The sequence below is a fragment of the Carassius auratus genome, unplaced genomic scaffold (assembly GCF_003368295.1).
Source record: "Carassius auratus strain Wakin unplaced genomic scaffold, ASM336829v1 scaf_tig00215416, whole genome shotgun sequence".
NCBI classification, from domain to species: Eukaryota; Metazoa; Chordata; class Actinopteri; order Cypriniformes; family Cyprinidae; genus Carassius; species Carassius auratus.
In genome coordinates, this window is record NW_020528079.1 from 1,936,106 (window position 1) to 1,953,833 (window position 17,728).

Below are 17,728 nucleotides of genomic sequence, written 5' to 3' on the forward strand. Positions count from 1 at the left end.
TTTTTAAATAAATACTGTATGCATTCTTGGTGGGCTCAAGAATCTTTAAAAACATTAAAAGAATCTCAAACTTAATGGTTTCACAAAACATAAAATACATACTTTGGTTACAAATGATTGCTGTCCAGCCATCTGGGCAGTCGCAACCATCTCTGTCAACGTTACACAGTCCTCCATTAGAGCAGTCGTCACACGTCAGGCTGCAGTCGTGGCCAAATGTCCCATTCAAACACACTGTGACAAGACAACAGTAAGATTAACAAGAAGCAAGAGCCACTAATAATAAATAAAGACATTTGACTCAACGACAGACCAAATTTCTCAGAGAGGGTGCCATCTGCTCGCAGCTCTCCAAAGCCATCGTCCTCATAATCGTGAAAGCGCTCCAGGGGTTGTGGGTAGTCCTGGAGGAGAGTAAGATGAAGGAGAGGTCTCTCAGCCACCACTGGACCGGACAATTCCTCAACTGCTCTCTCCAGGGCTACACAGAACAGAGAGAGAGAAGTAGATGTATTGACATGATCAATGTTGTCTTGCTGTTACACAACCTATGTAAGTAATAATGTCTTATTATTGAAAAAAAAAAAAAAAAAAAAAAGCCTTAGATGATTAGATATACTGTAGTATCTTACTGAATAGTTTTATTAGCTGGCTGGACAATATGCTGCTCATTGGACAGATAATTATCAAATACCAAAATGCACATTCTTTTTTCACATGCCCATGAGCTTTCACAAAGTGGTTGCTAGTCTTCCCAGAGCCCATACAGGTATATTTTCGATCAAATAAATGCAGCCTTGGTAAGCATAAGAGTTCTTTCTAACACATTTAACTTACCAACCCCAAACTTTGTTCAATGCTAGTGTAATTAAATCAATGAATAGCACAGCTATGAAACTCTCCATGCATTCAAATTGGTTCATTCAATTCATTCAATTCAATGTTCCCATATCAGAACTATAAAGATACAAATTAAATTAAAAGTTTAGCATTTATTTTACAAAATTATTACCATAAATAGTTGTCTGGAATACTCGACTCTGATTGGTTGGCATTCTGAGGTCCAGTATTTTTGTATGATGGCCTCTAAACTATTTGACTATTTACTAATAAACTGCTGTATATTTCCCAGCCAACCCATTTCCTATACTGTGCTTTAAAGTCTCTTTGCTCTTCATAAATTAAAATAAAATATAATTATCGCAAAACAAACACCTTTCATGATTTAAGTGATGTACAGTACATACTGTAAGGTTTATTTTGCACTATGACCAGATGGTTGTATTGCTGTGTATTCGCTGAACACAGAATGTTGTGATTGACCAATCAGGATCAAGTATTCTAGACAGCTGTGTTATAAAGCAATCCTATTGCACTCCACACACAGTAACTGATATCCACTGTGCCCTCATGGTATACTTACGAATACAGGAGTGTCTGTCCTCAGCGAGCCGGTTTCCAAACTCACAGAAGCAGTGATAGGAGCCAGCTGTGTTCTGACAAGTGTGCTCACAGCCCCCATTATCAGACAGACACTCATCCACATCTAGACACCAGTGGAAAACACAACACTCAACGTGATACAATGTGACTGCACTGTGATGTAACTACCACTGTCTATTATTATAGCACATTGACAGTAAATGATATGTCTCCTCGCTCCTCTTTAATAGTCGATCAGCAGTAAACAGGTTGTGAAGTACCATCACATCCACATCCGTCAGTGTTGAGTCTGTATCCTGCCCTGCAGTAGCATTCATAACCTCCGGGGTAGTTTGTGCAGTCCTGCTCACAGCATGAAGTTCCCTCCTCACATTCCTCCAAATCTTAAACAAAAAAAGCAGTACATAAAGTGAGGCCACAAGCCATCGGCATGTATTAGGACTCTGAAGACTGAGTATTTCCATAAGTACATTTCCAGCTATGAAGAGGGGTCGTTATTTGGAGAGACCAGCCAGAAAAATGCAAAACCTACGACTGCTGAGATCCAGCTGGCTGACATTTACTTTCGTAGTAAATAGTCATTAATACTCAATGAGGAATGATGATTTTAAATGTTTATCAGTGCAGTTGGATACACGTACAGTCGAATCTAAGAGACTGCACACTCACCCAAACATGTTTTGAGGTCCTCTGCGAGCTGATAACCCTGGTTACAGCGGCAGATGGGTCCAAGTGTGCCGTGCTGACAGTGGTGTGAACAGCCACCATTATCTGAGTTACAGCTATTAACAATCTCCATTTCAATACCTATAGAGAGTTAATAATAGAAAGAAACAATTGTTCAAAAAAATGATTATGAACATAGCATGAATGTCATTACATTAGATAATAAAGAAGCCAACTATGTGTAATTTATTTCAAAATTTGTTTTGTTGGACACTTTATGGTTGTCAAATGTTAATGGACCATGTTCATTGTAGTTAATAAATCAATATCAAGGGCAGGCAAAGGCCAATATCATGAGCATTGATACCAACACTACCAGTATTTTCAATCAGTCAGATGCTAATGGATCAAATTCATTGATAATTACAGAACATAATGAATTTTAACTTCTAAGCTTGTCTTTCATAATTTTCTTGCATGTTCAGATGAGAAATAGTTCTTATCGTAATATAATGCTACAAAAAGACATTTATAATGTTGCAAATGATTTCCATTTTAGATTAATGCTGTTCTTTTTAATTCATCTTTCTACATATTAAGAATCGTAAAAATAAAATGTATCAATGTTTGCATAAAATATTGATATTTTTTATATTTTTAAGAACAAATGTTTCTCCAACACCAAATCAGCATATTAGAATGATTTCTGAAGGATCATGTGACACTGAAGACTGGAGTTATGATTGCTGAAAATTCAGAATAAATTACACTTAAAAATAAGTAATAATTCACAATATTACTGTTTTATTGCATTTTGGATCAAATAAATGTAGCCTTGGTAAGCATAAGAGTTCTTTCAAAAACATTACATTTAAAAAACTTTTTAACGGTAGTGTAGAGAAATCACTTGCTTATCCAATAAGTATGATCAATTCTCTTGATTCAATAACATTATTAAAAGTATCAATACTTCACACTTAACTCACCGACCTCTACTTTTTGAGACCACTGGGGTATGTTTCTGTGCTTTTCTGAACCTTGCTTAGGTAAAGGTAACTCACGGTAGCATTTCCTGCCATCAGAGCCCAGCTCGTATCCCGGACTGCAAATGCATGAAAAAGAGCCCAGCGTGTTCCGGCAACTGTGAGCACACGCTGCCAATCTCGTTTCACACTCATCGACATCTGAAACACACCAGTTACAAGCTACGGATGACATGTTGCCTTTTTCTATTTATACAGACGTCTAATTAGATGAGAACCCCACTTCGGATTTGTTGAGTCACTTTCAGTCGGACAAACAGACATTTCTGCCTCTTACAATCACTTAAGCATTAACTGGTTCCATCATGGACTTCAGAGTGGAAATCTCTGCTCACTGTCTCACTGAGAAGGTGAACCACGTTCTACAGCTTTCAGACATCTAATCAAACACAGTGCTTCCACTGTTCTCACACCATGGGAAAGAAACTGCTTTTAAAACTTTGGAAACAGAGGATTCGGCAGATGAGAGAGCATTTAATACTTTCCATGACAGTGTAACTGAACCCTAGCACAATGGAAAAGCTCTTTACTGCTGCTGTCAGAAGCTTTTACCTTCACAGCTCTTCTGGTCCTGGGCCAGCGTGAAGCCTTGGTGACAACTGCACACAGCTTGACCGGCATCACTGCGACATAAGTGCATGCAGCCGCCGTTCCTCTCCGCACATGGGTTCCTCACTGAAACACATGCCGTTTAAGTCAGATCTTATCAGTCATTTCAGTGGCTGTCTCCCTCATGCACACAAACCCTCATTATCTTGTCAACACCGTCCATGTAATACACAAACATAATTTCTGAATTCCCATATTTCCCTGGCCAGCTCTGTTGCCTCAGTCCCATTATGACATCAAACACATCATACATATACAATGCAATTTTGAAACCCTTTGGAGGATAGATTTCATCCAGAATAAATAAGGAAAGAAAAAGGTGTTTTTTAACGTATGACGTGATACTGCATCAGAGAGCATCAAATAATGTCAGGTTTATAACAGCCATAAACTTGGCTGGTCTATGGCGCAGTCTATTTTCAGCTCCTTAAAATAGCATTGAGGTGAACACACCTCTTTTTTAGGCCAGCACGCCCATGGGTGCACAAATGGGCGCAAATGCATTTGCTAATTAAACAACGTGGTGCTAGATGGGAAAATGCAAACGGCGCCAGGCTGAAACTAGCAAACACACTTACACTGTGCATTGCGTGAATCATTGAATCATTGGTTCCACCGATTCATTTGGAACTATTTTATCAAGAAATCAGTGAAAAACAGTATGTATAAAGAGTAGAATGTAGAATTCATAGTATTCATAAGACATAAGTGTAAAACGCCCGGGTTAAACTATACAGCACAGACATTTCTATCATTTGTAAAGTAAGCTCTTCATTAGATATAGTACTGAGACAGTACGTGATTTTGGATGCAGCTAGTGCCTTTGTGAGTGAGCCATTGAATCATTTACTCAAGCGATTTGTTCAAAATCACAGATTCATTTACCAACGTCAATCCTGTGTGTTGTCCTGAGACACATAACCTTTAATTTTGCTTTTACTTCATGTCATATAAATATGATATATTGAGTTTAATCTTTTTTTTTTTTTTTCATATTTGACCATCTTTACCATCAGATACCATTGCTGTAGCATTGCACAACCATAGTTGTTTTTGTAAGGATTGTCTAAGTATTAAACTAGTATAAAAACTTTTTTTCCCAAGAATGGTCTGTACTTTGATCACAACAGTATGAAAACTTTGTTATTGATTTGCTGAATTGCACTGTCCACTCTCTCACGAACACAGATGCTAGCATGTTTTTTGTCAATGTCAAACAGATACTAGTTACACAATACCATACTCATTCTCTCTGTCCCTTGTTCTTTCCCTTTGTCTTCACTTAACTCCCAGTGGTAACACTTCATAGGGGAACAGTTGGCTCTGGCGAGTGTCAGGACATTGGATCTGTGGGGCTGTGAACAGTGTATGTGAATTTTGGCAGACACACTGGAATTGGCACAGTGTTTGCCAAGATGATGATGCTGTAGTCTGAATAATATAAGTGTTTCTCTGTGAAAACTGCTATTTAAAGCAGGCCAAGATGCACAGCGGTTTCAGATATTGCTGTTCAAGTGACTCACACTGCACTAAGTGAGGTCTGTTTGGAAGTTCATAGGTACTGGAATCCTTGACCCCGTGATTAAGGTTAGTAACTGCTCTTGAGCTGTAACACTTTTTTGATAGTAAACAAATTCAGTCTAAAGTTGGTCATTTGTAACTCAACGTTTGCATGGTTGTGATACAGTAGTCCAGCTTCATATGAATTGATTCAGGACTGATACAGATACTAAGTCAAAGTATCCAAGGCAGTTGCCAATATCTCTAAAAAAACAGCACATCTGGGTTTTAGAGATGTTGATCACTTTCTTTAGCTTCCACTTTTCTGCCAAGAACCCTTCCATCCACATACGTCCAAGAGCTACATACTGACTTTATTACATAGCCTTAGACCAAAGCTTTTCCTACTTTCATCCTCTTGTCAGCATGCTCTTTGACTAATAGCATGTTATATGCACTGGCAGGAGATTTTATGGACATCATGAACATAACAAAGCTTTCAGAAGGTAAAGAGTTTAAATAAATAAACCTGCTTTTACACCCTGCTGAAATGAACGTGTTGACCAACATGAACTTCCATACTTGTCCAGACTGGTTAGCACTAGTCTGTTGCTGGACTAGAGTCCAAAACATATGATATTTGTGTTCACATTGCTTTATTAAAGTCTTATATTAGAATTACTGTACAAAACATGAGGCTATCTAAGTAAAACAACTAAGTAAAGTAAGTTGAACATGGTACAGTACCTTGCTGTTTTGAAACAGTAACAATAAAGCATCATCTGATGTTAATTTTGGTAGATTTTTCAACAAAACTGAGCACCACAAACTCGAGCCATTGTTAGATGTCAAAATTATATACTTGAAGAGCAAAACTCACTTCTACAGCGCTTCCCATCAGCTGTGAGCTGGTACCCATGTCTGCAGCGGCACTGGAAGTGAACTGGAGAAAGTTGGCTACATTCATGCTCACAGCCTCCATTATTCACTGCACAGGATAGGACAGCTGTGGGAGGAATAAGGAATAAGAGAAACGGCCGTTAAGATGTGTGTGTAATACGGAGCCCCGCACATGACATGCAAGAAAAAATAAATAAATTGTGTGCACGATTTACTGATTTGTTCCCTCACTGTACTAAAACGTGCACACGATTACTATTGTGTTTCCTCGATTTACTATTGCGTTACCTCGATTTGCTAAATTGTGCACACAATTTATAAATCGAGTGAATGAAATAGTAATGTGTGCACAATTTAGCAAATCGAGGGAACGCAATAGTAAATCGAGGGAACACAATAGTAATCGTGTGCACGTTTTAGTACAGTGAGGGAATTAGAACATTGTGCACATGATTTAGCCTAATATTTTTTTCCTGCATATATATATATATATATATATATATATATATATATATATATATATATATAAAAATAGCATATACACACACACACACACATAATTATAATAGTAAACATAAAAGAACGATATAATAGATTATTATATAAATACCATTATCTCTTTTATTTGTCTTCTCACTTTATATAGCACATTTGCTTTAATTACATCAGTAATTTTGTTTATATTGGACTCGGTTAATGCCGCACATCTGGATTTTAACATTTTTCTTGCGGAAAAGTTCAAACAGCAGGAACACTTTCAGTTCACAGTATGGTGCGGGTCAGTTAACAAACAGATTTGTTACAGATCTGAAGCCTGTCCACTGACACCGACGCCATTCCAAGACACTGATCTTTCTTTTTTTAAACATTTTCTGTTTTAGCAGACTGTGGGGTTTGGTTATTTGCTGTATCGTTATTCAACACCTGGCCATGCTAAAGACAAGCAGCCAATAACATGATGTTGGCACCACAGCTAAATGTATATAGGGTTAATTACTTCATTTGACTTGACAATTAATCTTTGAACATAATGTGCAATTTGCTTGCTTTTATGCAGTGCTGTAACCTGCTGAATATAACATCAAGGTCTGATATGAATCAGTTTTGGCTTTTCCATAAAAAAAACTTATATTTCGATGAAAGCTTGATGATTTTATAATCCACTTTAATTAAAATTAGTGGATTTTATTAGAAGATTTCAATATCCACTCTTTAAATAAATATTTTCTCTAGTAATAGAAAAGAATGTAGAACAATCTTTGAATGGTCCTGTCACAAGCATTCTTCACTTATCATCCAAAATAGTTCCAAGCAATTATTTTCGGAAGCTGAATCATTCAGTGAAAACAGTTCACTGCAAATGGACCATTTTTTCCCAGATGACTGATATGAAGCTTTGATGGAAAAACAAGCAGTCTCTCATCGTACTCAAGTGTTTGGATTGTGATGCTTGGCGTTGTTGCCATTCTTCAGTTTTTCAAAAAGGATAGTCATCTCAGGACAGAAACCAATCATAACATTCAGCAAAATACCACTAATTAGCTTTGACATGCTCTATTTAAAAGCCATCTGGTGTGGTGATAAGAGATTAATCTGCGTGGATGACTGAAAACACTCTGAACACCCAGTAACCTGTACTGTTTAATCTTAGATCATGAATACCTAGATGCCTTTGGAATAAATCCTGAGATGTGCAAGATTTCAGACAAAAGACTGGTGCATTCACTCTTTCATTACTTGTTTCTAATGATGCAGCAGGAGGTGGATGATGTCCTAATGTCAGTGGCATTCCAGTCTGTCTGCTCCACCCTTTTCCTGTGAATGTTCACTCACCTCTTTCATCAAACAGGGTTAGGCAAATGTTACAGCTGAGCTCCAGATAAACACATACACTTAATGTAGTCTCAATTCACTGGCCATTTGATTCTTCACAGAGGCTCTTTCTATACAGTAAGTCTGCTGTTGTACTGCTGTTAATACAGTAAGTACATTTGAGGATCAAATAATCACTTTATTTTTCAAATTTTGTAAGATTAGTAGCATCAAATCTTTAAAAGAGTTTAATTTGAGGCACTTAGTAGCAAGTAAAACATATCTAGGAGAAGAACGGCATGTTTTGCTTTGTTTTCTAAATTACTGTCCATTAGGCTTCCCACAGCTTATTTAGGTTTTAAAATTTTTAAGGTTTTGAAAGTCTTTTATGCTCACCAAGGCTGCATTTTACAGTATTTGTCAAAAACAGTAAAACAGTAAAACAGTATTATGAAATATTATGAAATGTTAAATAACAATTTAAAATGTATTCAAAATAGCTTATTACAAATGTAAAATGTAATTTATTCCTAAGAAGTTTAATTTTCGGTGTTACATGATCCTTCAGAAATCATTCTTCATGCTTAAGAAACATTTGTCATTATTATCAATGTAGAAAACTTTTGTGCTACTTAATATTTTTGCATGATTTTTTTTTGTTAATATTCTGCAAGAACATTTGTATTTTTTTTTATGACTAAATAAGATTTATTTGAAATAGCAAACTTCTATAACATTTTAAATGTCATTTTTTAAATTAATTTTAATGCATTTTCTTCTGAAAAAAAGTAAAAAATTTATCATGTTCTGTAAATCTTGATCCCAAATCCTTGAACAGTATGTCTACATGTTAATGTACTCATTACTTTCAGATTTAAAGACATTCTAATCACAGTCTATAAACATTTTAACTGGTTTCCAGTGTTTTCTGTAAAACCTTCAGCAGAGACTGCTGAATATTTATTTGAAAAAAAAACAAACATCCACATCAGTCTATCATTTTAAAGTGATATATTTCAGAAAAGCATAACGGACACATGAAAAAAAAATAAAAATAAAAAAATGCATTGATTTGCACTAACAGAATGTGATCACCATTAAATTTCTCACCAACGCAAGGAGGATAATACTCCAAACCACAAATCTTAAGCCAACGAAGACACTTGCTATCACATGTCTTCAATGAACAGTCTATATTTCAGCAGTGAGACTAAATATATACTGTCATAACAGGCATATCTGTCATCCTCAATGAGGAGGAGTGAGCCGACTCTCCTCAAAAATCCTTCCATATAATTTGAACAGTAGCAAAAACATATTTGAAAATGTCATATAAAATCCTATATAATCAGACAATTGTCTCTCTCTTCAAATCAATTATCAAATAAAAGTGATCATTTGTTGAAACAGGATCATTTTATGAAGTGGTTTAGTGGGAAAGTGGTTGAAAAAAATAAAATATCTTTACATTTTGGTTATGAGAGTGTGTCTGATAAAGGATCATGAAAATCCTTAAGTGAATTAAAAATAATTAAGGGTTTATCTGTCGGTCATAAATAATTCACAACTTAATAAGCTCCTGGAACGAGGTATCGGCAAGATTACCAACTTCTCAAATGACTGTTAACTAAAACCAAATGATCCTGGATAAAACCCTCATTGAGTAATTAGTGGCATCTGTTTCTGGTTTAATCTAGTGTTCCATCCCACTCAGCTTTGATTCAGATTGTGGTTCTACAGAGTTGGTTTGATAGCGGAAAAAACTGATAAATGAGCCTGAAGCCTGACTGGAGCTCAAAGCCCTGGACTCTTCAGGTCTCTCGAGAAGGTAACTGATTTAGCTGCTGATTCAGCTAAAGCAGAATGAATGGCAATTCTGCTACTGCATCAGACTCTCAGCAAAGTGAACAGATCCCAGAAATGCATCTGGAAAACAAATGGCATTTGCTTTTTTCCCATGTCAAACTGCCTTGAAAATTAAAAGGAATGTTCTCAGTTTAATACAAGTTGAGCTCAATCATCAGAATATCTGACAAGCAGTTGATTACGATTGCTAAAAATTCATTGTTGTTTTTTTTTTTTTTTTGTTACAACAGTATTTCAGTGTTTTTATTGTTAAAACTAAATTGAAACAAAGCTGAAATTAAATAAAATTTAAATGTTAAATTAAAAACTTTTTGGAAAAGTTTTAGAAACTTTCAGAAAAACTTAGAAGTATGGCCTGGCAACAAACAAGTTTAAATAATTAATACTAAGATTACTAAAACTAATATAAAAATTAATTCTAAAAATTAATCTAAACAGAAATATATATATATAAAGTGTAAACTAAAGTTAAAATGAAAATTTTTAATATAAAATTTAAGCTAATTCAAAAAAAAAAAAAAAAAAATATATATATATATATATATATATATATATATAGAGAGAGAGAGAGAGAGAGAGAGAGAGAGAGAGAGATGATATATTTACATGATAAGTAAAAATTTATAACCTGAATGTACTGTAAGTCGCTTTGGATAAAAGTGTCTGCTAAATGCATTAATTGAATTGAATTGAATATATATATATATAATATACAATAGTATTACAATACTAAAATAACTGCTGCATTTTTCTTTTTTCTTTAGGTTGTTGAAACTATTTTATGGTAATGAGGAGCATATCACAGATGCTACTGAATACCCAATTGCATGTATTAATTATCCAAAACATTTCTTTAATGATTTATTCAGTAATCTGATGAAATGTCATGCACTTTACACAAATAAAACTGGGTGTTTGGAAGTAATCTGGCAAATCTCAGAGCCGAGAGTCCCAATTCCAACCCAAGACCACACACTGAAAAACACAAGATTATAACCATATTACAAGGAAAGAAAGCTACAACATTTCCAAAATAATTTCCAAATGAAAGTCTTCTTCAGCTGACATGTGGCATCCCAGCTGCACGGAAGATGAAGCACAGGACTCGCTGTGCAGCATAGCATTGGCTTTGAAGAAGGTATTTGACTGGAATCATCATGGTCATTTTTATTTACTATGCTCTGTGAAATGTTTTCAGAGTTTCTATAAAGAAATTCCTGAGCTCTGGAATGGTGCTGCAAAATCCATTGTTATTGCCACATATTTGGAAAACAAAACCCATATCCAAACACCATTAGCTGAAATGATATACTTGCAAGAACTGTTTATTCCCAGAGGGTTTTCCTTTGAAAACTGAATTGTTGGGTTTCACCTGAAACGTTCCACACCATATTCACATTTGAATAGATGGATGTGATGGTCTGATAGTGGGCCTGGCAAGAGAACAGTTGGGTCCTGGTCTGGTCTCTCTCAAAGGTCCATCACAAACTCACCATGACAAGACCCATACAGTACAGAGCAGTAGCAAACCTTCCACTATTAAAAAAACAAGAGGCTCTTTGATTCCCCCTCATTCACAGAGCCTATGGAGACCCCTGCTAGCTTTGAAGAGAAACCCGTTCTAAGCAACTTTTCTTAGGCTGTGATGATTACACTGTCTAAACGTTTGGATGCAGGCCAGTGTGTCAGCTCTCTGTCAGTCACCTCTCTCTCGAAAGACTCACCTATGCAGGTGCGGCCATCAACGTGCAGACGAAACCCCGGGTTGCACTCGCAGTAGTACGAGCCTCTGGTGTTCACACACCTATGCTGGCAGCCTCCGTTGTGAACCTGGCACTCGTCAGTATCTGAGGAGGAAAAAGCAAACACATGAGGCCACGTGTTGGAATGTGGTTTGATTCTTGCACAAGTTTTCAAAGCATTCACCTAATGCGAGCTAATTTTTCTCATCACATTTTCATTAACATTATGTTTTTAGTAAAAAAAAAATATATATTGTCATAATGCACATTTTTCCTCCTTTTTATTGCTTTAGAAATCAGAAAACCCTTAATCAATTAGCAATTCTGTTAGTAATTCATTAATGATATTACAGGATAGTTCATTCAAAAATATAAATGTATTTATGACCACACACACACATTATGGGGGCACTCCATAGACATAATGTTTATATATATATACGGTTGACATGTGTCATGTAAATGCTGACAATTTCATATTTGGGCAAACTATCCATTTAAAACTGCTTGTAGGCAACTCAAACAGCTATTAGACTAAGTGCACTTGTGAAAATTTAGAAATGTGCAATCTGCACATAATGAAGATCTCAGAGTGAATAAGCTCTTTGTGTCCTGTCAGACTCAGGCCGTAGCTGGCAATCAGCCTGACCTTTAAAGTCAGGGTGCCTATGCTTAATAGAGTAACAGAGCTTTTCCCAAAGCAGAACAATCAGTAAGGATCAATGTTGGCAATCTAAATCACGGGATTCATTTTTTGTTAAATACTTATGGTGCATTTAAAGGTCAAAACACTGCCATAACATATGGCAGCATTATAACAGTTAAGTGAGTTTGAATCGATTTGATATTTTGAAAGGAAAAGCAAGTATGTTTGACTCAACACAGTCTACCTTCATTACTCTCATTTCATACTCAATTTACATTCATGCCCGGTTGGGCATTAGGGTTTGAGTGTAAATAGTGACATAAATTTCATTTTTTATTTTAACTACTCAATTCATATACTCCTTTCACATGGCTGCTTGTCGATCAGATATATTTCCAAGACATACAGTGAACCATCAGAAGATTTTCTCTAGTACTTCTTTTAATCCTTTTTATCAATAAATGAATTGGCTATTGAACGTTTTGGACAATTAATGGAGGACTGAATAATATTTTAAAGTATGCTAACTTTTTCAACCTCCCTAGAACATATGCAGAAATGTCCAAGATTCAGTAAGCAAGAATTATTTCCCGGACAAATGATACCAATACGTCCAAATATATTTACTGTAGAGCCAGAGAGAATTATAGCTTTTGGATGCATTGAAAAAATAGAAGAATCCAAGGAAAGGAGAATTTAAAGTATGAGCTATTGCAAACTATAATAGGATATACCCATAAATGCTTATATTTTGGAGATACATTTTAACAAATCAGACTCATTTATACATAGTCCAGTTTGACCTCCACAAGTATTCCTATTCTGTTATAAAATATTGTCCTGTAAAGAATTAATGTGTGAAGGTGGTTTAAGTTCATTTAAGCATGCACCGTTCATCTTCAGATCATTATATGTGTATAAAAACTTGATTTTGTTTTTATAACTCATGCCTTAAATGATCATTTCAAGCAACCACCACTAGCCAGGGAGATGGAAGTGATGGTCCACTTATCTGAACCTTAAAACTTTACACCAGGCATTTAGACAAAAAATAGAGAAAGGTGTGATATATTGTAGCTAAATATGCTACCCTACAGAAAAAGTATCTTAGATTGCAAATTTATCATAATAAATCAATATTGTAATGGTGTGTCTTGTTGCTAGGTGGATTGTTTTCTTCTTTGTAACGGACTTGTTTTTAGCAAAAGCTTAAAGCTAATCTACAAATTTAAATCTCAAATCGGTACTTTATGTCCACGTATTTATTTATTTGGTAAGAAGTAATGAAATAAGTGGGATAATATCCAGTCAGCTGCTCATTATCCCAAAATAATCCCCTTCAGGGTGAGCAGACCGGCTGGCTGTACATTATCTCTTAGTTATTTAAACCACAATGACAAAATAACAACAAATCTGGTTTCGATTTGGATGACGGTTAAAGCAGCGGTTTATAGGCTGATTTTCAATATTTCAATATTTCCTTTTAATAACGGTTACTAATGAAGGATAATTTTTGTTTTGTTGCCAGACAAACAACTACACTGCAAATGGAATGTAATAGCCTGCAGCCAAGAACTAGATGAAATCCATATTTGATTCAGAATAAACAAGTGATTATCTGACACAAGGGACACATGCTTGATATGATATAAACAGAGGACAAAATAGCACCATGAATATAAATCTAAATAAATATTAAGGGTATGCACTGAAGAAAAAAATGGTGGTGAAACAATAGTCAATTTAACAAATAATTATAAAGAAACATGTTACAATAAATATACATTACAGTGTACTTTTTGTAAGTTAAAATACTTTCTCCTGTCTCTGCTTATATTTATATTTGTCAGCAAAGACATTTCACAACTGTTTGTATCCTTGCTCACAGATAGTCCAGCGTGGTGCATGATGGGTGTTGAAGTTTGTTTGTTTTTTGCCAAAGCCCTTTTTTTCTGTTCTCTCTAGTCATGCAGCACCAAAGTCATGTTTCTACTGCATAGAGACCCACATTTTATTAAATTTCCATCTTGTAAGCGGTGAACTACCTCTTTAATATAACTCTGTTCAACTGTCTTCATTTAAGTTTAACTTTTTAGTAAACTCCACAAGTTTGTGTTAAACCTGATGATCATGTTCTCCAGAATGATTTGAGATCCAAATCTTGAGCTTGAATGGAAACAAGCACATCTGACTAAATGTACAGTTGCTGACATAATCAATGCCACAAATTTGCTTTGTGACCTAGAAAAAAAGTGCAGAACCTGACATTTCTTTTTCAGTTAAGGTCAACCCTTGTGCTTATTTCCGGGAAAAAAATCTCAGAACTTCAATGTGGTCTCAGACTTCTGGATCCCACTGCACACAAGGTAATAGGGAAACCCACATTTCAACCAAAATAACCAATGTTATGTTGTTTGGCCCTCAAAGTCCTGCAGTTATGTGAGGTGCAGCTGGGATACTGCAACTGAATCAGAAGGTGAAATCAACGACATATGTGAGCTCCAACGCCTCAGGTCTACAGCTTCTTATCATGAGAACCTCTGAAACATTGAGTTCAGAAGTTTAGCAAAGATCTGGCTTGATATCATAGATGCAAGCCACGCTTTAATCTTCCATTACCTATATATTACAAATATCACAGGCTTTTGTGAAGACTATCACATTCAGTTTGCCAGGTTAAAATGTGTGGTTCTGTGATGCCAGAATCTAAGTCTGTCTTCCACATTGTTGGATTAAAGAAGGCACATCAAATAGCAAATCAGGAAGCAAAAAGTTAGTCCAATATTCATAAATAAAGAGGATCAGAGGAATATAGAAATGAAAAATAATGGACATCTCTGACTGCAGACTGATTATGCCAAGCAGCCTGTCTTTTATCCAAAACACTTTTTCCTTAATCTTTCATTCTGTGTAAGAAAGAATTACCCTGGAGCATGTTCTTTTAAGACCAGCTGCCCGTTTAAGGAAAGGAAAGGAAAGGAAAGAGACCACTAATTCTGCAAGAATTTGCAAAACAGGAAAGGTTTGGGGTCAAATTTATTCAGTAAGGATGCATTAAATTGATAGTGAAGACATTCAGAATGTTACAAACTATTTATTTTTCAAGTAAATTATGCTCTTTTTAACTTTCTATGTAAAAAAGAATCAAAGAATCATGGGGAAAAAAATATGACAAGTTTCTACAAAAGAAATTACCAGCAATACTTCAACATTGATAATAAAAATAAATATTTTTAGCAGCAATTCAGCATGTTAGAATGATTTCTGAAGGATCGTGTGACACTGAAGACTGCAGTAATGATGCTGAAAATTCAGCTATGAAATCACAGAAATAAATGCATTTCTAAATATATATTACAAACATATTATTTAAAATTATATTTCACAATATTACTACTTTTACTGTCGTAAACGAATGCAACCTGGGTTATCCTTTAATTTCTTTCATTTTTTTTGCCCACAGTTAACAAAAATCAACTTCTATGACACATAAAATAATTGTTGAGTCAACTTTAAAAAAAACTTTGTTTCCCTGCTGCCTTAAAAACTTTTTGTTATCCTAATTTTGAGGGCCAATACACTTTCATTTTCTTGTTGACTGAACCATTTATACAGAAAAAAATAATTATGTCTAAAATAAAAAAGAGACTTGGCATGGTAGAAAATGTGATTTTCCTTCTTATCACTGTAATGAATTCTAAGATGACAAATGCTGGAAGCTAAAGTCAGTTAACTCTATTAAAGCAAACTTAAGTTGTTCCATTGATTGGTTACATTCTGAGTCTGACAGTCTCCCTTACACTCCCAAACCCTCAATTTAGAGCAAATCCATAAACACAGCCTAAGTCTGTCACTGAAGTGCAAGTGAAATATTACTTGGAAAGACTAAGTTCTTAAAATTGCATAGTTTTAATTAGTTGCAGGTTCCTAAATCCTAAAACAAAACATTAGCCTTTCTTATAGTATTTGGCAAACACTAATGTACCAGCTTATTATTTGTTTTACTACACATCTGACATCTGTTCAGTGAAGGCATTATCGTCTCCAGTCCTTCACATTGAATTATGAGTGCTGAAAGACGCTCCTTCAGTCACAGCCAAGATGTTACCAAATCATACAGCATGACTGAGTTTCAAGCGTTTCACCACATTCCAGCTCTCAGAAGTAAAAACAAAACCAAAACCACAAAATAAAATAGCAAAAACCTGAAAATCTAATGCTAAGTAACAGTAAAGGTTATTCCCTTCACCAGGCGGAATCAGTTCCCTGAATCAACAATCCAGTAACACTCACCTGCCCCCAGATGTCCTGTGTTGTACCCCTGATATCGACCAAAGCAGGTGTAGCAGTTCCTGTGATAGTAGCGGTAACGTGTATTCCCAGCACCCGAACATGGGACCAGCTGAGTCCAGAAAGTCAATATGAGCACTATCCTCAGCCAATCGGACGGCATTGTCCAAGCAGAACGTGTTATAGACCTCACTCAAACAGAAAGAAATAAGAACCAGCTAACAAAACAGGATAAACACACTCTCAGCATGTCCATTATGTAACCGAAGAGAACAACTGCTGCTGTGGGCTTGAGTAGCTATTTAAATAAGCTGTGTGTCCTGGCATCAAAATCAAGTCATTTCATTCTCTCTCGGCATTGACAGACATGTAGTTTCTCGTGGCTCTCTCCATCGCTTGTGTCCAGGGCAGGCCTCCCCAGTCCCACCCTCCTGTCTGTCTCTGCTCCTCCCTCCTCCTCTCTTAGGTATTGATGCTGAGAAGTTTACCAAATGGTGGATGAAATGTTCACTCAAAACAAAGCAGTGAACAGTGGAGGTTATCAAAAGTGTGCTGATATTCTGGTCACTTTTGCTTTTACTACATTGAGTTTTTATTTTTTTATTATGACTGTAATAAAATTAATTATGGCAACTGTTGGGTGTATTGCATTACTAAATAATTGTTACTGTACTTTAATTACTTTTTTCCTTAAAAAGTAATGTTAGGGATTGCTATTATTTTTTTCTGTAATTTGACTACTGTTACTTTTGATGAAATTGCATTAAAAACTGTATGGACTAGACCAATTCTATATAAAACAAGAGTGGATTTAACATCAAAATTTAGTATCTAATGTTACACTAAAATGTATGTTTTTAATGTAACCATTTATTACATAAAAATAATTTATGCAATTTTATATTATTAACATTGAAAGAATTTAAAGAACAGTTTCATGTCTATCCTTGTATTATTCACCTGGTTGAGGTTGATATGGGATTTAGACTTGAGTAGGATCCAGTGGGTTGTGACTAAAAATAGCTGAAATATAAAACTAGGGCTGTCAATTAGAATGTAAAGAAATCACTTTATTTTGCAGATGAATTTTGCAGCAGAATATATGTGCTGCTTTACACTCGCAGTATATTTCTAAATGATTTCCATTGTAATATAAGTTAAAAAGTGACACATTTCTGATTTGGTGTCAGAAGCTTTACTGATGAGGCTGT

At 35.4% G+C, this 17,728-nt stretch overlaps 1 protein-coding gene across 2 annotated transcripts in view; it reads right to left on the reverse strand.

The window, feature by feature from the left end:
* The window catches only part of LOC113094730 (multiple epidermal growth factor-like domains protein 6), a 32,494-nt gene extending 15,568 nt beyond the window's left edge, over nt 1-16,926 (reverse strand). For both annotated transcript variants that reach the window (XM_026260369.1, XM_026260368.1), the window contains exons 1-10: nt 16,521-16,926; nt 11,564-11,686; nt 6,142-6,267; nt 3,705-3,827; nt 3,171-3,293; nt 2,113-2,250; nt 1,704-1,826; nt 1,424-1,546; nt 314-481; nt 103-234 (exon numbers count right to left, since the gene is read on the reverse strand). In XM_026260369.1, coding sequence (XP_026116154.1) covers nt 103-234; nt 314-481; nt 1,424-1,546; nt 1,704-1,826; nt 2,113-2,250; nt 3,171-3,293; nt 3,705-3,827; nt 6,142-6,267; nt 11,564-11,686; nt 16,521-16,680 — 1,339 coding nt within the window. In that variant the 5' untranslated portion in view covers nt 16,681-16,926. The remainder of the gene's footprint in view (nt 1-102; nt 235-313; nt 482-1,423; nt 1,547-1,703; nt 1,827-2,112; nt 2,251-3,170; nt 3,294-3,704; nt 3,828-6,141; nt 6,268-11,563; nt 11,687-16,520) is intronic.
* Between the last annotated feature and the right edge of the window lie 802 nt (nt 16,927-17,728).